This window comes from Poeciliopsis prolifica, unplaced genomic scaffold (assembly GCF_027474105.1).
Source record: "Poeciliopsis prolifica strain line A6 unplaced genomic scaffold, Auburn_PproV2 SCAFFOLD012, whole genome shotgun sequence".
In the NCBI taxonomy this organism is placed as follows: Eukaryota; Metazoa; Chordata; class Actinopteri; order Cyprinodontiformes; family Poeciliidae; genus Poeciliopsis; species Poeciliopsis prolifica.
Genome location: NW_026562387.1, coordinates 11,743,838 through 11,770,977, shown reverse-complemented (window position 1 = coordinate 11,770,977; position 27,140 = coordinate 11,743,838). Strand labels below are relative to the sequence as shown.

The 27,140-nt window shown below is 38.9% G+C and overlaps 4 protein-coding genes across 8 annotated transcripts in view; 3 read left to right on the top strand and 1 right to left on the bottom strand.

Annotated features, from left to right (window-relative positions):
- The first annotated feature begins 1,050 nt into the window (after positions 1 to 1,050).
- On the top strand, positions 1,051 to 6,647 carry cpb1 (carboxypeptidase B1 (tissue)). The gene is made up of 11 exons (XM_055037890.1): positions 1,051 to 1,145; positions 2,134 to 2,209; positions 2,479 to 2,603; positions 2,710 to 2,809; positions 2,911 to 3,012; positions 3,098 to 3,202; positions 3,295 to 3,405; positions 3,503 to 3,593; positions 4,179 to 4,381; positions 5,974 to 6,058; positions 6,284 to 6,647. Exons 1-11 carry the CDS (start codon positions 1,081 to 1,083, stop codon positions 6,469 to 6,471), a joined length of 1,251 nt encoding a protein of 416 aa, XP_054893865.1. The 5' UTR covers positions 1,051 to 1,080; the 3' UTR covers positions 6,472 to 6,647.
- A 1,841-nt stretch (positions 6,648 to 8,488) lies between these two features.
- gyg1b (glycogenin 1b) lies at positions 8,489 to 16,935 on the top strand. 2 transcript variants are annotated; one of them, XM_055037829.1, is made up of 8 exons: positions 8,489 to 8,617; positions 9,956 to 10,091; positions 10,186 to 10,360; positions 10,452 to 10,614; positions 14,290 to 14,416; positions 15,170 to 15,386; positions 16,047 to 16,085; positions 16,304 to 16,935. In XM_055037829.1, exons 1-8 carry the CDS (start codon positions 8,611 to 8,613, stop codon positions 16,451 to 16,453), a joined length of 1,014 nt encoding a protein of 337 aa, XP_054893804.1. In that variant the 5' UTR covers positions 8,489 to 8,610; the 3' UTR covers positions 16,454 to 16,935. The 2 variants fall into 2 exon arrangements, with proteins under 2 accessions (XP_054893804.1, XP_054893805.1); XM_055037830.1 differs by lacking the exon at positions 16,047 to 16,085.
- A 1,104-nt stretch (positions 16,936 to 18,039) lies between these two features.
- Positions 18,040 to 21,816, top strand: bdh1 (3-hydroxybutyrate dehydrogenase, type 1). Of its 3 annotated transcripts, none has more exons than XM_055037381.1 (5): positions 18,040 to 18,286; positions 18,573 to 18,683; positions 19,150 to 19,291; positions 19,370 to 19,522; positions 20,608 to 21,816. In XM_055037381.1, exons 1-5 carry the CDS (start codon positions 18,074 to 18,076, stop codon positions 21,072 to 21,074), a joined length of 1,086 nt encoding a protein of 361 aa, XP_054893356.1. In that variant the 5' UTR covers positions 18,040 to 18,073; the 3' UTR covers positions 21,075 to 21,816. The 3 variants fall into 3 exon arrangements, with proteins under 3 accessions (XP_054893356.1, XP_054893357.1, XP_054893358.1); XM_055037382.1 differs by lacking the exon at positions 18,040 to 18,286 and adding an exon at positions 18,293 to 18,433; XM_055037383.1 differs by lacking the exon at positions 18,040 to 18,286 and adding an exon at positions 18,414 to 18,501.
- Positions 21,817 to 22,535: 719 nt separating this feature from the next.
- Positions 22,536 to 27,140, bottom strand: part of nck1b (NCK adaptor protein 1b) — a 43,753-nt gene continuing 39,148 nt past the window's right edge. For both annotated transcript variants that reach the window (XM_055037379.1, XM_055037380.1), the window contains one exon: positions 22,536 to 27,120. In XM_055037379.1, coding sequence (XP_054893354.1) covers positions 26,920 to 27,120 — 201 coding nt within the window. In that variant the 3' untranslated portion in view covers positions 22,536 to 26,919. The remainder of the gene's footprint in view (positions 27,121 to 27,140) is intronic.

Here is a 27,140-nt window from a genome sequence, read left to right as displayed (position 1 = left end):
TCAACTTAAGTTACTGCTCTACAAGGATTTAAGTGCAGTGCATACATAAACATGATTGACATTGCCAAGATCCTTCTTGATTGTTTCTGGTTAGCATTGGGAGCAATAGGAGGGCAGAGGAACCAGATTTGTTTTTTGTTTGTTTGTTTTGTCACAAAAGATCTGTATCATACTATACTGATACAACATAGTGACAGTTTTAACAGATATATAAATTACATCCTCCAGCTTTAATGAACTGCTGTTCTATGTTAGTTATTTAGCTGTGGACATTTATTCTTTTTTTTTTTGTCTTTTAAATGGTGTCTAATTCCATTGGTAGGTCACCTATCCTTCACAGAACCAACCCAGATATTATGGTGAGACAACTATCAACACACAAAAGGACAATCTCCAAATGTTCTTACATCCATGCCTGGAGTAGACCTACAGACATATTGTAGCATTGAGAACTACCTCAAAAGCACATGTGTCGTTTGGTGTGTATATTGAGGTAATCTATTCATGCATGTTCTGTCAGCAGCTGAACAAAAAAAAATTGAGATATGTTGCTTTTTTACTGTAATTTTATCCATGATGTATGTTTGACTAAGACCACGTGCTGCCATGTATTATGTGGTATTGACATGTCTTGCTCTTCTTGTTAAAAGTTTTTTTTTTTTTTCTAAATTTACATATTCTACAATAAAGAGGTCGTATAAATTCGTCACATTTAAATATAATCACATTTTCTTTTAATTCCTCAGAAGTGGATTTTCCAAGTACTATATTTAAATTTTACATTTCTTGGAAACAGACATCATTGATTACTCAGTGCTTGCAGTACCGAAGCAACTATAAATTAAGATATTGTTGCTATTTGGAGTAGAATATGTCAAGTGTCCTTGGTTGAAGTTTCCATTAACATCTGTTAATCATTGACTAGGGGAATTGGCAAAAATAAGTCAACAGGTGGACGCAGTATGGGAACTTTCAGGGAGGATGTATGATAGGGACGCATCTTGGATTAGGATTGGTGGATAGGTGAAGGGCTATTTGCTATAAGTGCTGTCTGCACGAGGGGTCAGCTTCATTGCCAACATGAAGCTCCTGTTGTTTTTCGGATTTGTGGCTGTTGCCTTGGCTGAAGTCACTCGCTTTGAGGGGTAAAGTTTTCATTTTATCAAAGGAAAGCAAACGCTTTGGTGTGAATTGCAAATGTCTCATACTCAGAAGTCGTCATGTTAATTATGCCTTTGTGCTTTTGTCATTGCTGTGAGGTAAATCATTGTAGAGTTAAATTTACAGTTTGTTAACAAGGAAGTTATGAGAATCAGGTCTAAGTCTGCAATCTGTTTTCATTCTCACATTAACATTCAGCACCACACATATGTTACTGTACTATTCAGTCTTAACCAATATTTCTCCATTTATACCCTGATACTTTTTACATTTTTTATTGATTTTAGACATATACTCAGTTGTTTCTATTTAAAGAGTATTTGGGTTTGGGTTTGTCAGTGGAATATTTTGATATAAAGATGTGTCTCACTATCCAGCGTAGTAAGTCAAGGTATGTTAAATGTCTATTTCAATGTATTATGGGTCTAAAGTGCAAACTGTAGCTCAAAGCCTAAAATACTGGGTTTAATTAAAACTTAACAGGATGTTTCTACAATATACTGATGCCATAATATTACAAGTTGCTAACCTGATTTACTTATTAGGCCCAACATTTCACTAAGTAAATTACATTGGTACATGTAGTTAACTCATAAAGTTTCATACTAAAAACATCAGTTTTTGTAGAATTGGCTTTGTTGGGGTAGTGCGTGTGTGTTTGGTGCTTTTTTAGAAGAAAGGAATAGCAAAAAACTCCTCTGGTATTTGTTTTGCAATTTCATATGGTGCATTGAATTGTTCAACTATCAATACTAATTAGAAAACATTCTGTTAAAAGCCCCTGATTGTTCTTTGTGCACTTAATTTAAATTTGTCGCAAACACACAATGTGCTTCAATTTCTTTGGCTTGGTCTACTGAAAATAGTAAAGATTGCTTTACTTTAGCATCTTATTACATGAGCACACAAAAGAAACTAACATCTGTCCATAATGTTTTCTTCACTTGAATCACTTTCTTTTTTCTTTCTCAGAGACAAAGTCTTCCGACTGAAGCCAAGCCTGGATGCACACGTGACCCTCATTAAGGATCTGGCTAAGAGTATTGAGGTCTACTACCATAGCCACTCACTCGACACTGCTGTTTTATCGCAAGGCTTCAAATTTGTTTATGTTGACAAGTGAAAAAAGTGACACATGACCAAAGATTGTAAAGACGGTGTAGATATACTTCAAAACACTTTTTTCTTTAATTAAAATTTAAAAATGTACATTGACGTTATTGTTTTACTCAATATTAAAAGCTTTTTAGGAGCTTGCGGTTCTTAAAAACCAGAAGCTCCTAATTGACAAATGTCGGACTCTACTGCCACCTGCAGCTCGACTTCTGGAGCCCCGACAGTGAGGATCTGGTTACTATCGACATCAATGTGGACATCCATGTGCCTGCCAGGTACCTCGACATGGTGTACACCACGTTGGAGCAGGGTGGGGTTGCACATGAGTAAGTTACTGATAACGTTTTTACATAAGTGTAAATTTCTGTTTGATAAAGTTTGAAAATTGAATTTTTATGATTTTACTTACACTGTTCTATCATCGCTGCTCAGGATTCTCATCGATGATTTTCAGTCTGCTGTTGATGGCCAGGCTGACAGCGGTGCCTCTCCAAGAGCTCACAGCTACACCAAGTACAACACCTGGAGTGAAGTATGAGAGGAAAACAACATCCATCGTGAAAAAAAAAAAAAACAAGCCAGCCTCTGCTTTTACTTCAGACTTCATTTATGCATTTGTCTTGTTTGTTTCAGATCGAGGCATGGACCAGCACTATTGTCTCCTCCAACCCCTCCCTCGTGAGCAAGCAGGTCATCGGAAACACTTATGAGGGGCGTTCATTGATTCTCCTCAAGGTATGTCAGCTTCACCCAGAAATAGCAAATTATCCAATAATTTTATTTTATTGTTCAATGTCTTAATCTAATCAAACAACCACAGATTGGCAAGTCATCCGCCTCACCTAAACCCGCCATCTTCATGGACTGTGGCATCCATGCTAGGGAGTGGATTTCTCCTGCTTTCTGTCAGTGGTTTGTCAATGAGGTAAGTAGGAAACCTACATGTAGGTTACAAATGTTATTTTCTGTATGAATGTTGTCTGATTTTTCTTTGTTTTTTCCTCAAAAATTTGTCAGGCTGTCACTACCTATGGCAGCGATTCTGCCATGACCAGCCTGCTCAACAACATGGACGTCTACGTTCTGCCCGTCTTTAACGTTGATGGCTATGTGTACACTCACACGAACGTAAGTTATGGGATATTAAAACCTTAAGTTTCAGTCAAACAAAAATTAAACCTCATGTTAGTTTTCAGATGTGATTCTATCTTCTTGGAAATAACAGAACAGGATGTGGAGAAAGACTCGTTCCAGGAACTCTGGCTCGTCTTGCATCGGAACTGATCCCAACAGGAACTTTGACGCTGGCTGGTGCAGTAAGTGCAAAAATTGAGTTGAATCTTAATGGAAAATCCAGCTATTTTATTTCACACCTGAAATGAATAAATTTATGGAGAAAATATTAAATCTTTGCAACAGATGCTGCAGTGTCCAGAGTTTTATCTGACAGACACCAACTTCTATAAATTTGCATGCCACAAAAGCGGTCACATCTCTGCTTTTTATGTGATTCCTGACTTGCAACAGACTTAGGTTTGTTCTTAAAAGAGAACAAACCTAAACCTTGTGCAAGAAACTAAATCAAACTATAGATAGATGACAAAAATAGAAAAGGAAAAAACAAAACCATCACAGAAGGAATCAGAAATTAGATATTTACATACTGGTATAAAAAGGTACATTTCTTTTACTAGCAGTCAATTAGACTAAATATTTCTTGCTGTAGGTTTGTTCTGATCAAAAGTATTATAATCCCACTTAACCTAAAACTTGAACAGTATAGTCTAGTTTAGTGGTAGCAAGTGAGAAAAAAAAGGTATTTTTTTTAGTGTATGAAAATGTGACATTTTAAACAAACTCTTTTGATGTCATAATTGAAGGCTTTCCTCTGTTTTTCTCAGCCATTGGCGCTTCCAGCAATCCTTGCAGTGATACCTTCTGCGGTAGTACTCCTGAGTCAGAGATCGAAGCAAAGAATGTCGCCAACTTTATCCGCAACAACAAGTCCACCATCAAGGCCTACCTCACCGTGCACTCGTACTCCCAGCTGCTGCTCTTCCCTTACTCCTACACCTATGACTTGGCTGCAGACCACAGTGAGCTGGTGAGTCCGTAGAGACTAAACGTTATCCTCTTAATCATGGGGTGATGTGTGCAGTGTATGTTATTTGGAAGAGTCTGATTTTTATCAATGAAACAATCCATGAAACTTATATGAGAAGCAGATATAGAAAAACCTGAGTGGATAAAACTTGTAATGTCACCTAATGTGTTTCGGAAAGCTTAAGTGTGAACTCAACCCAGCGCCATCACAGTGTGACTCTTATCTACAGGCCACATTTAGCTGCTGAAAACCATTTACTCCCCACTCACACATCTCATTCTGATGGCTCTTTCACCTCTCACCGGGGCACCCAGGGGCTGCACAGTTAGAGCTCATACCACTGTTCTCCAGCTCTGCCCCCTCTGTTGCTCACTTGTGATTTAGGCTTTCTACTGACACTTTACCGAACAAAAGAGCTCCAGGGATTCACCATAACTCATGTGTTCTCTTAAAATATAATTTCCTGCTCATGTATTTCTCCGAGGGGGTTTCATTTCCACCAAGTAACTTTACTTAAGCTTTTTGCAGTTTTTCAGAGAAACATCATAAACATTTTTTGTTTAAACAAGTGCAGAGGATGTGTAGATGCAACAAGGGGGTAAAACTGTATATTTTATAGGGGAATTGCTGTTTGGATTTTGTTCACGTAAGACAAAATTTCCCATTTTTTGGTGGTTAATGTCAGGAAAATCCTATGTTTCAATTGCATTCACATGGTGTCAGATGCCAAGAAACCATATGAGCAGGTATATCACACTAGAAACAGACAGTTATAAAAAAAGATTAAGACACTCGCATTAAAAATATCAAGTTCTTTTCAATAAAATGTTGCCATTTTATGACAATCTTTTTTTTAATATCTCTGAAAAACATTTTGAGATGATTGAGACATTTGAGGGGTTTCTTGCATGAAAAGCCAATATCACATAATCCCACAATTAATATTAATATCAAGACCAAAATCTGCATTTTTATGTCAACAGTAGCAAGAGCCTGCTGAAGGTATTGTCATTTAAGCATCCACTAGCTCCTCAGACTTAAAGATCTAAGTGTCTTAGAAATTGCTTTGAAAGTCCTGACTATTTTCTGGATGGTGAAATAACTAAATCAAAGTATTTTGGGGGCTCCTTAAATTTACTACAAAAATCCTGCAACAGCCTTCCTGAAGGCTTCAGAAAGATCTTTTAAGCTTACCATTATGTTCTTCAACAGTTACGGGCACACCGAACCAAATGTCTGAGATTTAAACAAGGATTTAATGGCAACAGCAATGGTATTCTAATCAATTCCCTCGAAGGTGATGTTTGTTGATGAGAATAAATGTGGGGGTGTCCTGATTTATTATTAACCAGATAATATTATTATTATTATTATTTTTTTTTTTACATTTTGAAAGGTGTTATGGCTGAGTTTTACAATATTGTTTTTAATCTACCACTAGGTAAATTTATATTAAGGATCCATAAGTTCAAACACGATTTGAAAAATCTACAGGGTTTCCCCAATTTTCAGCGATTGTAGATGTTAATTTTTGCCTTTTCTTACCAGATCTTTTAAAAACCATCCTTTGCCTTTTATTCCTTTCTCTATAGTTGAGGGTTGCTGAGGGAGCCAGTGCTGCTCTGACTAGTCTGTATGGTACCCGTTACACCAGCGGACCAGGAGCTGACACCATCTGTGAGTATACACAGCCAACAAATATTTATTGGTCTAGTAAGGAAAATAGAGTATTTGATGAATGACTGATAGTTTACACCTCAGACAGTCTGCATGATGCTTTGGTCAGTAAGCCTGAATGTCATCCAAGAGGAGGGACCTTTCTGAGTCAACAAATGACTACCTATCACCTTATATCAGCATATGTTGCGCTGTGTAACTTTCCCACTCTTTATTCACCCTCAGACCCCGCTGCAGGAGGGTCTGACGACTGGGCCTATGACCTGGGAATAAAATATTCCTACACCTTTGAGCTGCGTGACACTGGTTATTATGGCTTCCTGCTGCCCGAGTCTCAGATCAAGCCCACATGTGAGGAGACCATGCTGGCCGTCAAGTACATCGCCGCCCATGTGCAGAAGAACCTCTATTAGAAAGTGTGGTAGCCAGGACTTCTGCCCCCTGTAGCTCCATTATTGCAGCCCTTACAACCTCTAACCAGTCTTATGCCCTGTTACCATGGATACGGCCATCTCCCACCACGTTTTCTCACTGCATTTGACAGAATGTCAAGATGAGTGCAAACAATAAAATCAATGATCCATCCCAACATGCTGAATCAATTTTTTTATATATTTATCCTAAGCCCTTTTCGATGTTGAAAGATTTAAACCACAGAACACAATAAATTGTTGCGTTTGTGATATTGGAACAGCAGAAAAACTATCGTGTTTTTTTTTTTAGATTCAAACAGTCTTAGACGATGCTTATCTGTTCTTGAGGATTTCAGTCCAGCAGCACAGTAGGTGACAAACTCAGAGCTGTCCATGGCAGCATTTCTGCTCTGCCAAGCATCTGCCAAGCATCTGCCTGCACATAACCAATAGTCAATGGTAATTTCATCACCCCTACTGCGAAATCGATTTGGATCATACTTATTTATACAAAAGAAACACAATAGAAACACCAACACATAACGCAACACATCCACTGCTCAAGAAGAAAACAGATAAAAAACCTGAGTTTTCTGAAATTGACCAGCCAGCATTAAAAGGGCTTCATCCTACTAAGTATAACAGCTGCAGGCACTAAAGAAGTCACACAACAGGCCAAAAAAATACAATGCATACAAATAGCTTCATTGGTACACTTTACAACTAAATAAAGATATATGTAAGGAGTATTAACAGAATGCAGAACCTCATTTTGGTTTTCCAAAAGCAGTATGAAAATAAAGTTGTGACTCTTACAGATCTTCTCAACTTCAAAAAACAAGCGATCAACATTTATTACACCATAAACCTGTAATATCAGTGAATGTCTGAGGTTAGTTAGAGAAAATTGTGTATATGGATGAAATCAAATTCTGACTAAAATGCTCCTTTACTACAGTAGTTAGGATACACTTACTGGTGAATAATTTTGGTATTCTTTACTAGTACTGGTTTGGATCCTTTTACTTCAGGTTGCAGATACTTTTTCATGTAGATTCATAGTCTCTGACAATAGTGCATTCAGAATAATGTTAACTTACTCATACAAATAATGTATTTAGATCCAGTAACACTTTATTCAGGCTCTACGTGAATCAAGCATCCAACTGAAAAGATTATTTTTGCTGAGTTACTGAGATGTGATACTCAGAGTTTCCACAATGTTTTTAACTTCGTGGACAATTCACTCAAAAAAGGGGCTTAGAACTGCCCCTATAAAGGAGAAAAGCCTTCTGGTCCATTTTTTATCACTCTTGTAGCTCTGATGCTGCAACAAATGTCTGCAGAGTTCCCCCTCTCCACATTGACTTATTGAATATCTGCCATGTGTTGATGCAAAAACTGAAGGACCTACATTTCCTCAAGAAATAAAGTCTGTTCTGTCCTTTCTACAACATTGCTGTTCAGTCTCTTTTTCCCTCCAGTCTCTTTTACTCTCTGATGCCTGATAATTATAGTCATCATATTATTTCTGCAGATGAAAGGATTCTGAATTTTAATGGAACCATGGGCCGTTTGTCAGCTAAGCCAAACTGTAAAGGTTTCTCTACAATACTCGAGATAAAAAGAGGTCTGTAGAAACCATTAAAAATTCGCCTCAAATGAAAATGCTGTACGGCGGTATATATTTTGTAACCACAAGATGGCGACAAAGATCTGCTTTATATGGGAGCCTGGATCAAACGTAATAAACTTAGTAACACGGTTGCTTACTTCAATGATGCTTAGGGTTTACCTTAAGGAGAAAAATCATGTATGAAATTCCTAAAACATTTTAAAATGTCGAAATATTATAAATGCGCACAAATTTTAAAATTGAAAATGTGTGTGCAGTCCTCAGAAGTATCTGGTGCTTTTAAGTTGTGAATATATCGGCTGATACCCCTGAACTGAAGAGGCTGTGAAGGATCGTATGGGCAGCAGGTGGGTGTGCGGAGACAGCACCACGTGACGTGGCTGTCTCCGTGGTATAAATTCACCTCTTGCCTGTTTAGTCAGCCCTTCTCTTTCCACGCCGAGCAGTGAGTGGTCTTTGAGTCTGAGCTACCCCAGCAGTAGCTTCGACGACTCCTCTCAGCCATGGCAGGTATGGAACATTTTAACGCTTCTAACGTCGTTGACGAACCAGCCGGCGCAGTTGTTAAAGTGACGCTCACGTCACGCGCAGGAATGTTTGCTGCAAAGTTTGTGTCACAAAACAGATATTTGTTTATTTGTTGTTGTTGTTTTAGTTGGTTACGCGTATGACTGTATTCTGTTGTAAAATAAAGTGTCTCGCGAGTTAATGTGGGGAGTGAAGTGTGTTTAAATCGCACGCCGTGCACGGCAGGCACTTAATTATCCACAGCTGGTCCTAATGAGTGGGAGAAAAACTAGTTTGCTGAGCTCAGTTTAACTTCAAATAAACTCTTAAAGTCACGTTTGTTTGTTTTTTTTCTTTTTAACCGTTTAATTCCATACTTAATACTTTAGTATCCACATGTAAATATTCAAGGATTCGTCTGCAGTCAGACTCTCAACGCAACCTGGAACATTAAAACTTTTTTTTCCATTTAAAATAAATAAATAAATAAATAAATAAAAGTTTATGTTAGGGCTACATCACTGACTCTACCAATTGAAAAGGGGGTGTGATGTGAAAGGCGTGGTGCTGAGACATGGCATGCACAATTAATGGGAACCATTGTTCTCAAGCTGGCCCAGATTTTGGCACTACATGTCTGTGTGCAACTTTGTGTTAAGGATTAAGTTGCATAGCACCATGGGACTAACATACAGTTCTTATGGGATTGAAGTTGGATGATGCACAAATGTTGCAGAACCATCCCAGATCCAGTGATTAAATCATTCCAGTTTTTATAAATTCTCTTAACAAGTAAGTCCTTGTTAGAAGACATGGCTTGGCAGGTAGGGATTTTTTTCCCCTTGTAATGTGATGCAGTAAAGCAGAGCTGGTGCCACACTAGTTATATAAACTTTTTTTACTTTTGAACTAAATGTTTTTGTCCAAAGGGGACTTGTTTTTTTTTTTTTTACTTTGCAAATCATGTTAGAGCTTAAACAAACAATAATTTTAAATGTGACAACCAGTCTACTAACTGTAGGGAAGTCAAATTTGTATAGTCATATCTGTGTCTTAAATTAAGTTTAGTCTTAAATGTAATGCAACCTGGTATAATAAACCAGTTAATCTAAAATTGTTAATGCAACCTAAACTTGTGGACAGTAAGTGCTCCTACCCCACTCTGAAACTATAGGAAATGATGGAGAGAACTTGGTGGATTTACTTTGCCAATCTTGTGCAAGGTTTTATAATCTTCAAATGTATATCCTATCACTGACTGAAATTCTTGCTGGGGTTTTTTGTATGATTTAAGGTGAAATACTTGTTTTTTTGTTTTGTTTTTTTTTTCAAACCCCACAGATCAGGCTTTTGTGACACTGGCTACCAACGACAGCTATGCTCGAGGTGCCATGGTTCTGGGCAAGTCTCTCCGCAGCCACAACACATCCAAGAAATTGGTTGTACTTGTTGGCCCACAGGTGTCTAACCCTTGCCAGTAAGGAAAATTCAGTCCAGTGTCTGTTTGTAATCCTATCAGCTCTTGGGTTCTGCTTGCATGATTGATGCATTACTCAGTTCTAACTCAATAGGTCCGTGCTGAAGAACATCTTTGACGAGGTGAAGGTTGTGGATGTGTTGGACAGCGGTGACACAGCTCACTTGGCTATGATGAAGAGGCCTGACCTGGGTGTCACATTCACAAAGCTTCACTGCTGGACCCTCACACACTACTCCAAATGTGTCTTCATGGATGCGGACACTCTGGTGAGCTTTAATGTGCACCTATTCCAACAGCTTTAAGAAGCTGTGGAGACTTGTGTAAACATGTTTGCCTTATACTTGTTCTGCATCTTAGGTGCTGTCAAACATAGATGAGCTCTTTGAAAGAGAGGAATTGTCAGCTGCTCCAGATCCTGGCTGGCCTGACTGCTTCAACTCTGGTGTGTTTGTTTTCCGGCCCTCTGTAGAGACTCATGGCAAGCTGCTTCAATATTGCACAGAACATGGCAGCTTTGATGGTAAGCTAAAATGGAGCGTTACTGATTTTGCTACTTTTGTGCATTTTATCAAGTAGTCCTACCTAGATTAACAGATTTCACATGAGTCTTGCCTGCTGGAGTTTTAAGTGTGGCATGTGCATGTCCAGACACTTTGTGTCTGGACAAGTGACCATCTTTAACTGTAATCGACCTAGTTGGGTTGTTTTGAAAGCTCTAGACCTGTAATAGTTTGTGAAATCATGTCTCTCAGGGATTCCATGATCTCATTTGTGTAAATCCTAAATGGAGGGAGACAGAAACATGACTTTGTCCCTGATTTTCCTGCTTTTCAGCCCAGTCACAGTCATCTTCAACACTTTAGCATTAACCTGATTTGGGAAGTAAATTCTGAGGTGCATGATGTAAAGCTTGTTTATCTTTAGCTCTAAGTACCGTCTTTATCTCACCTAGTTTCTGGACACAAGGCCTCCTCTCAGACTTTCTAACGCTGAGCTATTCTCGGGTGTTCACTTGAGGTGGAGTGGAGGTTGCGTCTGAGAGGCCCTGTCTTGCCCAGAGGCACTTGGCATTTGGACTGTTAAAAGCACGGTACAACTAAACTTTGGATGTTTGCTCCAGATCTCAAATATTGGTCATGGTTGGGTAGCTAAAAACAAATCGGTTTATTGTGAGAGTTCAGAAAATCTTTGACAGGGTTAACACTGGAGTTGATTACACTCGATCATAATGATGTATTCAGACAGCATAGCTTGGTTGCAAGTCAAGATTGGCCATTTGAGCATGGGCCTCCAAGTAGGCACAATAAAACTTGTAGCATTAAAGTGCTATGTTGCCTGATCTACTGAATTTCTAAGTCTGGACACTGTAGGGATTAAAGTGAGATAGTCTTAACAAGAGATGTTTTCTACATTTGCACTTGCACTCTGCATAGAAAGTAATATTGGACAGTTGTACTTGCATGGTAAAACTAAGCTTTTGGACTTGTAACCTCAAAAACAGACTTGGACTCCAGGTCTGAGACTTGAGTCTAGGGTAACCACTGACATGTGATGAAGATAAAGCTTTTATATACTTTCATCCTGTAAAAAAGGATGTATGATTAACCAGTGATGATGGATTATGGGCTGTAAAGAGCTGCAGTTTAATAATGAGACAAATGACTATTCAATGAATCAATCATTTCAGAACAAAAGAACATGACTCTTTGACATTCTCTAGCTGGAATAAAACCGTTATTTATTCGTGAGCAAATGGGTAAAATTTAAAACTGCATTACTTTAAGATCTCTGGCATATTGTCAAGGCAACTTTATTCTATTTGACCAAAGCAAACCTTGTTTCAATTAAAGTCTAACAGGACTCTCAGCAATGCTAAGCTCATACGAAAAGATAAATGGACTGAACATTTCTGCATTAAGCAATCTGAACACTTCAGCACTAAAAAAAATTACCATTCAAAGCACTTTACACGAAACTCTCATTCACCCATTTGCACACATATTTATCCATTGATGCATAACGGGGAAGTTGAAATCAAACCTACAGCCTTCCAATTATAAGATGACTATTCACAGAGCCAGTTGCCTAAACTAAAGGATGACCATGCAAAAGGAATGGTCTTGTTTACAAAGTATTGAAGTAAATGGCTTATGCAAGAAGGAATGCTGGTCATTCTACAACTTGCCATGTTAAAAGATGATCCACTATTTGGTGCTGCTTTCTTAGTTTTGCTGTGCTCTGGGTAAAGCAAGGCACCGATTTAATGTAAAACCTGTCTGGGAAGTACAGCAATGTTGAATTTTAACATGTGGCAATGTTGCCAATGGCCTCAAAACTGAGAAACTTGGTGTAGGGTTAGTGTGGAGACAGCAAATGACTTGCATCTTGTGCCTGTGTGAACGTTGTATCCTGCTCAAACTTAAAGAACCTTTAAACTTGGCTTCAAAACTGTTGAATAAACATGCAATTGTTGACTGGAAGTGCTGACCCTTGTTAGTGGGCAGAAATGCCTGGCTGCTTTTTGTTGTGATGCTGTGAAAGATTCCAACAGGGGCTGTCTTTTTATGAGAAACCAATTAGATGCCTTTCTGTAGGCCAGTGCTTTCAGTAACTGGAATGAGTCGGTGCTTGAAAGTTTTCTGGCAAGTAGTTTGCACATAACAATAAAAGGACTCTCCTTTTTTCTACACTAATCCCATTAATTTAAAAAAATCTGGCATTTTAATGGGTTTGTTTCAGTTTTTAAACTCATGCCAGTGTCTACCAATGGCATGGTCTTATTTATAGTCATGGAAGTTCCTATCACATGTGCTGTGGCATGTGGTGAGGCTTCTTTGACCTTTAATGTTCTACTTCTAGTACATTGTATGTGCTGCATTTCTGAATATCAGAACATGTGGGGGGAAATTGCTGAGTATATGAGCAGTTGAACCCAGAGGCTATATCTGAATCTGTGGCTTTCATGCTAACTGCTGCCAAGACAAACTGGCAAAGTTAGAGGCACATTCTTTCTGTGCTCTGCTCATCCCTTCAAAATGAAGATTCTGTTTTATATTGAGTTCTGAGATGATGGGTTCAGACAAAATTGCTGTGTTCACTTTAAACTGGAGCTTGTGGATTCATAGTTTATTAGTCAGCACTCTACAGGGGTTCTAACAACTTTTAGTTAAGTAACTTGCTACTGAAGGTTAAGTCTGCTTCATTGGTCAAACTCATGAAATGTTTGTTCACTCCAGCATCTTCATTTGAAAGGGAGAAAATGCCTGTGCAAATATTTGTCTAAACAGATTATTTAAAGTTGACTGGCCTTGAATGGGGCTTGGCATTGTTGGAGCTCTAATCTAGTGCACCTAATTTTAGTTTATGGACAAAGTTTGCTTTTTAAAGGGGAAACAAATCACACATCTCCAGTGACGTGTCCTAGTTTGCATGGCAACATGCTGGTGTCTGTAACCCTACTAGGAGTTGGGGACTCTTCAAATTTGACTTGTTGACTGCATTAGTTCAAATCTTCCATCCTCCACCTAATTGGGACAAAGGCAAACTACCTGTAGCATGCAGCAAATCAAATGGCTTTAATTCAAATATCCACAGCAGTCAGTCAAGTAGTTCAGACTTGTGGGAACATTTCTATAATTGCATGCATTGAGTGCTGATGAATGGAAGTGAAAAGGCACATTCTCCAAGGTATGCTTTGCCTCACTGGTCACCTTCTGCTTAGGGCATTTTTAAATGTTCACAATTTTGAAATTTCTCTTGGCTAGACCAGTTTTAATAGAAAATCTAAGTTTGACTAAAAGGGAAAATGTTAACACTGTACTCACATGTGAGCAATATTAAGACGGATTACCATGCAATGGTCTCCAAAATAACACTTATTTCTATGACTAACTTTAGTGTACTAACGGGTCACGTACATCCATTCAGTTAATGGGTTGTAGTACCCCACTCGCCTGTCTGCTTTTATCAAGCAGTTACTCAGTTTTGGCAAAGACTAACTTTCACTTGGCTCAATATTTTGACAACAAAACTCAGGTAGAGTTGCATTATGCTTTTTAGATTGTGACTTTGGGAATGAGGTTTATTTATGTAGACTGTTCTCATCGAAGTAAGAGATTATTGTACATCATGGAATTTTTATTTTTATTTTTTTTAATTGTTTCGGCAACCCATCGTCTTTATCTTGTCACTGCAGGAGGAGACCAAGGTGTTTTGAATGGTTTCTTCAGTGACTGGGCAACAGCTGACATCTCAAAGCATCTCCCCTTCATTTACAACCTCAGCAGCATAGCTATCTACACTTACCTCCCAGCATTTAAGCAGTAAGTGTTAATCTACAGAGCTCGTGGTAATGAGGGGGAGAAAATTCAACTGTAAATGTAATTTGAATAAACTATTGCTTTCATTTGCCATTTCCTGAGCATAAAACCACAATTGTTACAACACATCAGTCTGTCAATGTAACTTCGAACTTGTGTAGACCAAAGATGTAAGTAGACCCCGATCACATGAACATGTTGCAAAATTATGACACGACCTCAAGTTACTGGGGAGATGAGCAGTGACATTCCAGTCTCAGCTGAACCGTCACCCAGCAGGCTTTAGCCTGGGTTGGATATCCGTCCTGAGGTCACAGCAGCTGACACCCTCTCCTAAAATAGTGCAGATTATTAAAGGCCTTTTTATGTTTGCCTCCTGGATCGCTCATTGTGCACCATCTTAATCTCGCCCACTCTTTCTAGCTGCATCTGTATGTCAACGGCAGTCTGGATTTAGAAGCAAACCTTCTCCAGAGGGTTTCAGTTTGGCACTTCCTTGTCCATAAATTAGTCTCTTGTGTTTGGTAGTTGTCAATAGAGCTTAATGGGTTGGCAAAAGGAATAAAAACAAAGTTGACCTTGTCTTTGCCAAATTGTTTTGAATCCATTTTTAGCAGTGGACTTTATTCATACTGTTCCTCAACACTGTTACATTATGTTTAGGAGACAATATTATCTTTCATGCCAATATAGTTCGAACTTATAGATGCCAGGAAAGTTGCTTCAGTTTGTCACATCTTTCTTTGCCCTCTACAGGTATGGGGGAAATGCCAAGGTGGTCCACTTTCTTGGAAAGACCAAACCATGGAGTTATACTTTTGACCGCAAAACCAGACAGATTTCAGGAGGTGTGCAGGAGCCTGCAATGCATCCCAGCTTCCTCCTGAATTGGTGGACTCTGTATGCCAGCAGTGTGGTTCCAATGCTGCAGGAACATTATGGCGACAAGCCGTTTCACTCTGGATGTGTGGAGGTGATGATGATCAAACTTTAATTTGTATATACTTCTGCACAAATGTAATTGGGTGTAGCTGATTGGATTCAGAGGTGCTGATGTTTAAGCTGATACTTTGTATTCATGTCACATAGAGGCTGATATTTTATTTCATTAAAGCAAGTTTTCCTCAACCTCCAAGGGCTTTAAGACATTTCAATGAAATTTCTGAAAGTCCTAGTGGCGTTTGGCTGTTTAAATGACGTGATGCATGTTTCATCTGCCTCACCGGTTTCATCCTGCTGGCCATCTGGCTGAAGGACATTTTAGCCATATTTTTTACAATAGGGACAAATTCAAATTTGGGAAATTACAATCAAAAACTATAAAAGCCTGGTGAAACTGGAGTGTTCTTTAAATGCTTTTAAATTTTACAGTTGGTAAGTTGTGAGCAGCTTTACAGTGAGAATCTTGTACCAGTTAATGTCTCGAAGCACTACCTTTTCTGAGTTGGCTCAAAGAGTTTATAATAAACTTTATTACAGTTTCCAACTTGGCAGACTCTTTTGTGCTCTGAGCTCTTGAATACAAGACACTGGCATTGTCGGTAGAACTGCCTGGAAATGCTTTTGGCTACTTTTGCACTGCAAGTACATGCTTTAATTCTGCCTCTTTTCTGTCTTTCCGTCCATCTCAAAGTTCAAGCACAGTGACTTGGTCACTTGTGAGACTGTACAGGTATGGAGAGGATTTGGTTTAACTGTTGGCGCCTGCCTGATTGCTGTTACTTATTCACTTGTTCTAAACTGAAAGGCTTGGGTTTTTTTTTTTCTCTGTGCTCATTAATACAGATTCACATGGTGTGGTTATCACAATAGGTGTCAACTGTTTATTTTCATTTATTTATTTATTTTTTTTGTCAAATTAAAGTTACTGATTTGGATCTTTTCTCTTAGGGGGAAGATGGCTCCTCACATGCACAGGCTTTCCAACCAATACCAACTTCAGAAGAACGCAAGGAGCAGTGGGAACAAGGCCAAGCAGACTACATGGGAATGGACTCGTTTGATAACATAAAGAGGAAGCTTGACACTTTTCTCAAATGAAAAGTGAAATGGGAGGGAGAAAAAAAAAAGTACCTGCAGTCTGAACAAATAGTCACTGTGTATCTATAACTCTAAATGGGTTGCAGTCAAACTTTCTTTCCCTTCACCAGCACTGTCACCAATGTCCAAAGATTAATCTCTAAGGAAAATCACTAACTGCTTTAAAAATCAATTTGCCCTGTTACACTGTGAAAACGCATGACAAGTTTACATTGACATGTACTCAAGGTAGACTCTTAGAATTCTTGTCAGTGCTGTTTTTTTAAAAACAAATGTTAAATATCACTTTTTTAACTTTCATGTCAACATTAGTTCTGTGCTAGAGTTGGCTTTTTTTTTTTTTTAGGATTTTTACAAAGCTTAAAGGCTAGCTAGCTTCTTTTGTCTCAGATTTGGTTGTGCTGTAACAAGTTTTACTTGAAGACCAGCGTAGTGGATGTGTAACTGTATCCCCTCAAACAATAAAAGCAATGGTCTGTTTCTATGAGCTTTCTTTCCTTCCAAGCAGTTTTGTATCTTGGCTCAAGGATTTTAAAAGCAGGGTAATGGGTCTAAAAAATAAACAAATAAAAATAAATAAACTGGTTTAGTTTTTTCTGCTTCATCATGTAGCAAAAACCCAGGGTATACCACAAAAGATCTGGAGTTTTTACTACGCTAAAAAGTTTGTTTAGGGGAGATTAAAATTTACTGGCTGGAGACTCATCTGCAACATGAGCCTATTTAGGAATATGATTGTCAGCTGTAAAGCCTCTCCTGATGGTGAGATGATGCAAGATCACAGTTTGACACCCCTACTAGATGATCCGAGAAGAAAAGACTGCTCACTGGTCTAAATACACTTAAGCTAAATTGAATTGCTTAAGTGGAATTTGAGCTCAAATTCAACACTGTCTCCCAAGACATTTTGGAGCACTTCATTGCTTTCCTCAACACTTCATGAGGTAAATGTCCACCACAAAAGTGGAAAGGGATCCTTTGACAACTCCACATTGAAATTTGAGGAACTACTGGGTTCATATAAAACTTTTTTTTTTTTGTAAAAATCTGAAATGTGAATATAAAGCCCCTAATTCAGCCATAGTGGAGAGTTTTCAAGCTTAAGGACGTGCTGCAGGGTTGAAGGTTTGAGTTCCTTTGCACCATGTTTGCTGATGTGACCTTTTTCCTAAAATAATTAATTCAGGATACACTCCTTATAAAAAAGTTTCACTTGGATTTCCCCAACTGACTTGGGAACTGTGTGTGTGTATATATTCAGAGGTTTCTCCGAAATGACGTTGTTGACCTTCTTATTCGGCCAAGTCTGCTGTTATTTTACCGGATTATTTTTTTTAAGTCAAGAAGCTTAAAAGCGGAGTTACTTCCGCTTTTACCGTGTCCCGTTAGTCAGCGTCACAGTGATGCAAATAATTTTAAAACAAGCCAAACCTTTAATCTTGGCACAGTCTACTACAGTTTTATCATTGTGGAACATTTGTATCTGTTACAGGAGATGCTTAGAGACATTTTATTTTGTTTACTTTTATTCTACGTAGGAAAGGGGGCGTGTCGTGACGCCACGCTGGTGGGTGATGTAGGCAGCTATTCCAGGAAAAATAAACACACAGTTTCTCCAAGATGGCTCCTCAGTCCGCTCTCCGAGTGGCGCTCCTGGTGTCCTTCTCGGTTCTCCTCACCGTGGTGCTGGGCTTCGGGCTCCCCGCTCTCCTCAACGCCATCATGAGGTTGCTGGGACTGCCGGAAACGAGCGTGACCGAGTGCATCGTCGTGATGTACGCGGCTTTTGTGCTGTATGTCGCAACACCTCGGTTCCCCAGGGGATCGGTGGAGGTGAGAGGGCAGAGCAGGAACGTGGCGCCTTTGCGCCCGTCTTATGATTTTAACCAGACTGTCTGAGGAATGTGTCAATATGCACAGCACATTTCTGAGAGGATACTTCAGGACTTTAGATTATCGGGAAATTTCCTTGAGTGCAAGGTGAACGGTGCATGAGGATTAACGCTGCAAACTTGCCTGCAGCTTTGTACCTGATCATCTTATTTACAGTAAAGTATTTAGTTCTCTTTTTGTTTTTTGCATGTATTATGTGGAGTCACGACTGTTTTCTGTTTTATAGGTTCAAGGAAAAGCCGTGCTTATTACAGGTTGTGACACTGGGTTCGGTCTTTCACTTGCGAAACATCTGCACACGCTCGGTTACACGATCTTTGCTGGGTGTCTACTTAAGGTAATAATCCCGTTCAGAACAACTGCAGTAAGTGACCAGTAGGTGCTTTGCAGAAGCACTTATTACAGCCACTGTAGCTTTGGGGAATATCAGTTTTGCACATAGTGGCTAAAAACTCTTTGCAAAGTAAATAAAGCTCTCTGTCAGAAAACAAAGTCTGATTCTGAATTTTCATGAATTCCAGATTTGTGGAGTGCACAATTAAGTTCTCCTTGTTAGATTTTCAATGTGGTCGCATACATACAAATACAATGCGATTGATTGATCGATACAGTTATGAAGATATGCAATTGCAACACTTTTATGTATATATTTCCATTCTTTCCTTACAAGTTTTCATTTTCCATCCTCATGATTTCTCCTGTACTTCTGTTGAGCTTAAGCAGTGAAATCTGCATCTGGGCCCCTAAAGGAGGATTTACTTAACGTTGTTTATGAGCCTGACTATATTCTTTGCATAATGCAGGACAAAGATGGAGAGGGTGCCAAGGAACTTGAGGAGTTTCATTCAGATCGCATGAAGGTGGTGCAGCTTGATGTCTGCAGTGATGACCAGGTGAAAAAGGCCGTTGAATACATCAAAGGCAATCTGGACGACTCGCAAAGAGGTAATGTTAACAGTTTATCACCCCTAAATCCAGATAAATGAAAAGTGCTGATTCATTATGATTCTGTTAATTTGTCAGGTCTGTGGGCTGTGGTGAACAATGCTGGGGTGTCGACCTTCGGAGAGGTGGAGTTCACCCCCATGGACACCTACAGGCAGGTGTCGGAGGTCAACCTATGGGGCACCATCAGGGTCACCAAAGCCGTACTGCCGTTAATCCGCAGGGCAAAAGGTAAACCCATGGGAGGTTTTTCTCTGTTTGTTACTTATTAACGCCCACCTTCGTGTAAGCATGGCATATCAAAAAAATGATGCGTCCAAAGTTCAAATATCTGAAAGAGAGACGTTGTACAGTGAACACACAATCAAAGCTGTTTTTAGAGTTTGGGGTGCAAAATGTGTAAACTATACGATGCATTTTTTTTTTCATCAAATCTATTTTTATCAGATATACACTGGTTTTTAACAAAAGACACTGTAAAGTACATGAGCTTAGCAGCTAAAAAGACATTCAGTTAGTAGAATGTAAAAACAAAAACACTACATTTAAGTAAATAGAATAGATAAAAAGTACACTTGAATTGTTTTTGAAAAAAAAAAGCACAAGATGTTTATTCAAATTATTTTCTTACTTTATTGGCACATGATGATGCAAAAGTTCTGGCATCTGTTTTTAGGCTGATCTGAGTAATTAAGTTGTTAACTTGGGAAAAAAAACAATTCAGAGCACCTAATATTAATATCAAAACTGACCTGAGGAAACACAAAAAACAAAAAATAAATCATATTTTCATTTGCTAAGGGACGATAGCCGTCCACGCCAAAAAAACCTCATGTAAAAAAAACTAATCACTCCCCTTTGATCGTATTTGTATGAGTTCAAAACATCTGAAATCATTTCCAAATCCAGAATGATAAAACTCCAACATTCTCACTTTCCATTCATTAGAACATAGTATAGTCCAGGGGTGGGCAATACTGGTCCTCGAGCGACGGTGTCCTGCAACTCTTGGATGTCTCCCTGCTCCAACACACTTGAATCCAATAACTGAATCACCTCCTAAGTGCAGTCAAGTTCTCCAGAGTTCTGCTAATGACCTCATTATTTGATTCAGGTGTGTTGAAGTAGATACATATCTAAAGGTTGCAGGAGACCGGCCCTCGAGGCCTGGAGTTGCCCTTCCCTGGTACAGTCAATTCACTGACTGAAAAAAGTCACCATTTTTGATCTTCCAACTGTTAGCAAACTCGCACCTGACCCCCTCTTGAAAAATAAAACTCTGACCAATAAATGCGGTGTGTTTCATCCGCTTGCAGGCCGCGTTGTGAACATCGCCAGCATGTACGGCAGGATGGGCAACCGCCTGAGATCACCTTACTGCGTGTCGAAATACGCCGTGGAGGCCTTCTCCGACTGTCTGCGCTACGAAATGAAGAACTGGGGAGTTAAAGTGTCCGTCATCGAGCCGGGGAACTACATCGTGGCCACCGGCATCCTCACCCGAGACATCGTAGCCACCACAGCCAACAAGCTGTGGAACGAAGCCCCTGCCGAGGTGAAGGAGGACTACGGGAAAAACCACTTTGAACAGTACATGGCACTGATGCGCTCTTACTGCAACAGCGGCGAGAAGGACATGACTCCGGTTCTGGATGACATCACAGACGCCATCGGGTCAAAGCGTCCGTACACGCGGTACAACCCCATGGAGCCGCACTGGTGGATCAGGATGCAGGTGATGACCCACCTGCCTGGCGCGTTGTCCGACTTGCTCTACTTCTAAAAGAGACGTTTTAGCTTCCTCTCTATCTCCTATTTCACAATAGATCAGTTCACCCAACTGATAGGGTTTCTGATTCCTCAACACCTGAAATCATTCACTGATTAAGCCTTAATACTTTTTAATGTTTTAAACTGTAAGTAAATAGCTACAGTTTACTTTTTAATATATCTGGCTCAGACTATGTATTCAGATCTATGCTCTGAGTCTCCATTCTTTTTTTGTTTTTATCAAGAGTTGCAGCATTCTTATAGCGACCAACAATACACTTTTATTGCTTGCTGTGATATCAACAACTTTGAGCTTGTTATTTGTATCTTTTATTTACCATGATGCTTTGCAATGTTTCCCCTCATGCAAATTGTTAGGGAAGTTGAGGGCTGCAAGAGGGGCTACGGCACGAAGACAAAACAAGCTTGAAAGGGCTCCTGCTGTTCTGTTGTCAGAACAGACCGGGGCCGGACTTTGAGGGCCGCTGTGATGTTTGCCCCAGAGTTATGTAACAGCCACACAAACTCACTTCGTCCCACATGCGCCATGAAAACCAGCGTACTACTTCACACTGAAGGGATTAACGAGGGTACTTGGAAGAAGAGGAAATAATGTTGGACAACCCCTGTCTTTGTAAGTGAAATGTTATGTAATATATTGAATTATGCAAATGAACAGAGTGATTTATTTTAAAATACTACAGTCAGTGTCCTTTTTTCAAAACCTGACTAAATAAACCAAAAATCATGAATAAGTTGTTTGAAATCCCTTCTGAATCATTGTAGATGTAGTTTTACTAATGACCACCAGGTGGCACACAAACATCATAGATGTTAATGCTGGAGTTATGAATTGGAACATAATTAAGGATTCATGTATATTCAGAGATATACACAGTTTTTTTTTTTATAAATTGGTATGACTATTGCTTGGAGCTAATAAAACATTATTAGCTCCAAGAATCACATGAGGTCAATTACAACATTTACCTCACTAAGAATAATTTGGAAATCTCACCAAGTTGCTGAAGAGTTTGTGTGCTTAAGAGTGCTGTATCCAAGCATATTGAAGGAAAGTTGAGTGCAAGGAAAAACTCCAGATATTTTCCACAGGCAACAGGAATAACCACAATATTGACAGGAATGTTGAGCAAATCCCATCCAAAGGACTGCTTCTTCATGGTCCAAACTTATCCCAGTACGTTTGTGTTAAAAAAGTACTGGGTTAAAAACCAATTTAGTCATTGGTCTAAATCTAAGAAGCAGAAATTTGGATTTAAATTACCTGTGAGTATCACCAATAAATAACTGAAATGTGTGTTCAATTTGTGTTGAGCTGAATAACAGAAAAAGGTACAAAACAAAATTTTATAAATTATGATCTAATATATTCAGAGCACCTGTGCTCCTTTTTATATCTACATACAAATATAACATGCATTAACAGTCAAGCAGAAAACCTTTTTTTTTTTTTTTTGCTTTTTATTACATCTTTAACACTCTAAATCTTCTAAATTATTACACCTGAAGACAGTCTCCCCTCCATAAAAACAGTATTAAGAGCATAACATTACGGGTTTTTTTTCACAGCACTGCCTTCTTTTTAATCATTCCACAGCATGAATCTGTTTCTTCACTCTCACTTACAGAAATAAAAAAAGAAAATAAAAAACAAAGGAAAAAAAAAAAAAAAGCTTTGTGAGACAAATATCACCACAGAAATGTAAGCAGCACGAAAGCACCAAAATCAAACACGGGCCACTTGTTTTTAATATTATCAAGACATCTGTGTGAAAGTTTAATATCTCAGGTGAATTTAGTGAGTTCAGCGCGCACTGTAGTAAGTTTACTCCCCATCAGGACTAATAGTTTGACGAGCAGTCTTGATAATATCTGTCACAACTGACTTTTAATGTCTCTTTAAAGCAGATATATATATATATATTTTTGTACAGCTACAAGGCTCTGCTCATGCAGCCTCCTTTTTATTGTAAAATGAAAAAAAGATCCCAGTAACAATATCTAAGCAGGGAGATACTGTAGTTCTGTTTTAATGTCAAGCTAAATATTTAAATATTGAGTTTGTTCATATTTATGTGGCTAATCTGCAAACAAACAAAAAAACAAATGTGAAATCTTACACTAGTTGTAGATAAAGATGTAAAAATGATATCTTAAAACTGTCGACGTTTTGATACACAAATTACTTGAGGTGCTCATACAGATTTGGGTCATGATTACATCACACCTGGAGTTATGTTTATCACTCAACATCCGCACGTGTGTTTATCATTTACATGTAGGCATTCACTGCTCATCTAAGACTTGATGAAGTCAGCTATGGTAAGGCCACTTGAAATGGAAGACACCAACTAAAAAGGGCGTATTATGTATGAGCAAGAAAAGAGAGAGGGGTAAGTCCATGACATTTGGTGAGCGCTAAAGGAGGAAATGCGCTTTCCTATGAGGATGTGTCCGGCCGTCCCCACGCATCTGCTAATCGCTCCGCTGATGCACATGCAAAGCTTTAAGCAGATAGCAGTGATCAGAAGTAGGAAGTATGGGTTCTAAAGAGAAAAGAAGGGGGGGGGAATTTTAAAAAAATCGGGGAGCTAAAGCTTTGGTTGCCGTAAAGCTGTGAAGGCACGTTAAATTCTCCCAAATCCTTTAAAGTGGGGCAGAATGTGTTGGCGGATTCACTTTAATGCTTTGTGGCATCACAGATGCTGCAGAAACTGGGGGCCGGGGAGCAAGTACTAGCAACAAGCAGGTGAATGAATCCAACAAATGAATCCAGCAGGTAGCTACAGATTGGGTATTTTCAAAGCCCTGGAATTGAGGGGGGTAATTCTTAAAACTTCAAAACCAGTGTGATTACTGAAATAAACATATCTGCAAAAGGGAATGCTAATTAATTGCTAAGTTAAATTATAATTCTACAATTATCTCCAAAAGCTTAATAATCCCGTTTTGTTTTAAGTGTGCTCCATATTAAGACACCTTTCCAAGAAACCTTGAAATTAGCACTTTAAACACATAAATCTGAATGAATGGTTTAACTTCTCATAAAACATTTTCAGATTTAAAAACTTTTATCTGAAACAAAATAAGGTGGGAAATAAAATGAGGCTTTTTTTCAAGTTGATGAACTCTAACCAGTGGCCATGACTCAAACAAATAAACCTGTGAACGCACTGTACCCAAGTACCTCAAATTCGCACCGACAACAGTCCTTAATGTGGAAGCAACTACTGAGAAAAGACAACAAAGTGAGCCATTTTCAGTAACACATCTGAGAAGTTGTTTCAAAGTAAACAATTGTTTTTGATGACATGTCAGTGGTTTATTTGGGCTGCGAGAGAAAGCAAGACTTTCAGCAGATACCAGGAAGGCTAAACAGTGTAACAAATTTGCCGTTTTGTTATTCTAAGCTTTTTAAAAATGCTGGATGATGAAATGTTTAAATTTTATATGAGTTAAGGTACAGAGTTACATTCTCCAGAAAACACACACGGAAACCGGTATTTTATCAATGCTCGCTCTGCTAAAAGCCAACATAAAATGCTGGACTTCAAAGTGTACTTTCATCCTTTTGTGTTTGTTTTAAAAACTAAGACTCACACACAGTGTGACATCACCACTACTCATCAAATAATGACGTAAATGTTTCAATCTTCCTGTAACAAGGCTCTCAAAATAAACAATTGGGAAAAACTGATATTGATGGGTGCAAGACCGATCATTCAGATTGGTCCATCTCTACTTCTGCCAATCACCTCAGATGCTTTCATCAAAAACTTTACAGCCAATGCAGCATCAGCTGCTTCGTAGATGATCAACTGGGCGTGGCTGTTACAGTGGAACATGCTCTCCAATTCCTTAGTCTATTTTTCCTTCCCTCATCCTCTTTTCTTTTTGTGCCCGGGTCCAACCAGCTGCAGAACTCATCATCGCAGGCTTTCTGATGATCATCATCATCCCCCTGCTGGAGCTGCTCCCTGCCAGCACTCCTTCTGCTGCAGTTTTGATTGCTGCCCTTCCACATTCAGACTCTACCTAGTCCCCTTTCAGTGAAAAAAAAAACGCTCACTCCAAACCTTCGCTGTACATAGAAACTTGGATCTTTTCTGCCTCCGCAAGGAATAGGTCGGGTTTTTTTCGTATAACATCCATGCTTTGCAACTACGCACACTTGATCTCCCGGTGACCCTCTATTCCCTTTAGTAATCACTAATTTAGGAGCGGTGAGATCACCCTGTTGGCTGCCTGAGCCAGTTCTCCACTTCCCCTCTCTGTTCCAGAGAACTAGATTTATACATTTTCTTTTCCGAATGACAAAAAACAAAAAAGGACTCCATGACGCCAACGGTGAGCTTCAGACACAAAGATATTCCCCAAACCTAGAGGTGCACTGACCAATAGGCCGGAAATCAAAATAGACCAATTTGGTCAGCTTTAATTTGTGAAAAATATGATTTTGCCTCCTCCTGTGATTAAGCACACTTAAGCTATAAACCTTCTACATAAACCCGTTAAAAAGCAGCATGTGTCATTTAAAAATAAAAACATAACTGAAGTTTGCAAAAATGAACCAATCAACCAGCTACAGCTCAAAATCTGCCAATGTTTTGCTAAATCAGCAGATCCAGGATAAAAAGATAAGATTTTTCAACAAAACTCATAGCTCCCATCATTTTAATTCTACAGATTGCAGTAAAATGTATTTTGAAGCCATTTGCCAATTTAGAAAAGGGGGAATCAGATAGCAGATGGGGGCATGGACTTTGGTCCATTAATGTGGATAATCTTGTAATTCCTTCATAAGCTGTTGGATTCCAAACCTGCAACACATTTGTTCTCATGTTTCATAATCCTTTTGGGGAGAATGGAGAGGGGGAATCAATCAAAATCAGAAATGACAGATCAGTTCTCAGAACCCTGAAAGTTGGTATTAGTCAGAAAAAGTCGATTTCTACCAGCTGTGAATGGATTCTTAGCGGAAGATAAAAGGGAGTTTGGTCTGACACTATTCTACTTATTTGCATCATGAGATTCACTGTGTCATTTGCCTCCTCTTTGTAACATTCACATGATGTGGATACAGCAAAATGTGGCACAAGCAGTTCTATTGTACAAAATAACAAAAAAAAAGCCTACTTTGCACAAGAAATGGAGGAAAACAACAACAAAAAAGCAGATGCATTATAACATTTCAATCTCAACACGGATCCTAACAAATCTAAATAAATATAGTTTGGTCACTTGATTTTTATCAATGATTAGCTGAAGTTGTGGATTAATGTATCCACAACCACAAAAAAGAAACAAACAAAAAAAAGCTTTAAGACAAACATTAAAGTGAGTCAACGTGTAAGACCTGTAGGCATGGCTCTGAGTAAGTCGTCATCTAAAAATATCTCAGTCGTGTAGTTTAAAAAAAAAAAATAAATCACATCTTTAAAGGAAATTGTTAAAAAAAAAGATTATATATTATCAACATAAAGAAATCTAAATGAAACCCTTATAGATACCAAGGGTGAAATACATGCCATTGCCTATGACCTAACGTGGATAATTTAAAATGCGACCAAGAGGCCTGTAGTCAACTCTCGGGGCCCGTAAGTCTTTTCTTCAGCCCTCTCTCAATGTCTCTCCCATGCTTTTTACAAATCTCTTCTTGGAATGCTCACAAAGTGGCCATTTAAGTCCTGATGATGTGTTAAGTCTTCAGACTCAGAGCAGAAAAGTTAGTATGTGTTCCGGTGTAAGAATCTGTTTTATATATGGAAGCCATTAATCTCTGTGCATGTGTGCGCGTGCGCATGTGTGTGTGTGTGTGAGTGTGTGTGAGGATCGGATCAGGATGCGGCCAGGGCTTTGATCAGGTACAGTTTGTCTCCCTGTTCACTGGTGAAGATGGGAGCCTTTTTGTAGTGTTCGACAAGCTCTTCCATAGAGTTGAATTTGCGCTGTCCGATGCAGTAAAGGTTCTCCTTCAGCTGCACTTTGAAATGCTTGTTCTTGCTCTGCGCCTTTAGGGAGATGGAGAAGTCATTTGGCTGAAAAAGTAGAAGAAAAA

Bases quoted from the DNA above. Each gene is read 5' to 3' on its own strand.
- cpb1 (XM_055037890.1), top strand. From the start codon at position 1,081: ATGAAGCTCCTGTTGTTTTTCGGATTTGTGGCTGTTGCCTTGGCTGAA. The intron at 3,406-3,502 runs GTAAGTTATGGG...TGGAAATAACAG, and splicing joins ATGTGTACACTCACACGAAC to AACAGGATGTGGAGAAAGAC. The intron at 6,059-6,283 runs GTGAGTATACAC...ATTCACCCTCAG, and splicing joins ACCAGGAGCTGACACCATCT to ACCCCGCTGCAGGAGGGTCT.
- gyg1b (XM_055037829.1), top strand. The intron at 10,092-10,185 runs GTAAGGAAAATT...CTAACTCAATAG, and splicing joins CAGGTGTCTAACCCTTGCCA to GTCCGTGCTGAAGAACATCT. The intron at 16,086-16,303 runs GTATGGAGAGGA...CTTTTCTCTTAG, and splicing joins TCACTTGTGAGACTGTACAG to GGGGAAGATGGCTCCTCACA.
- bdh1 (XM_055037381.1), top strand. From the start codon at position 18,074: ATGGCTCCTCAGTCCGCTCTCCGAGTGGCGCTCCTGGTGTCCTTCTCG. The intron at 18,287-18,572 runs GTGAGAGGGCAG...TCTGTTTTATAG, and splicing joins TCCCCAGGGGATCGGTGGAG to GTTCAAGGAAAAGCCGTGCT. The intron at 19,523-20,607 runs GTAAACCCATGG...ATCCGCTTGCAG, and splicing joins GTTAATCCGCAGGGCAAAAG to GCCGCGTTGTGAACATCGCC.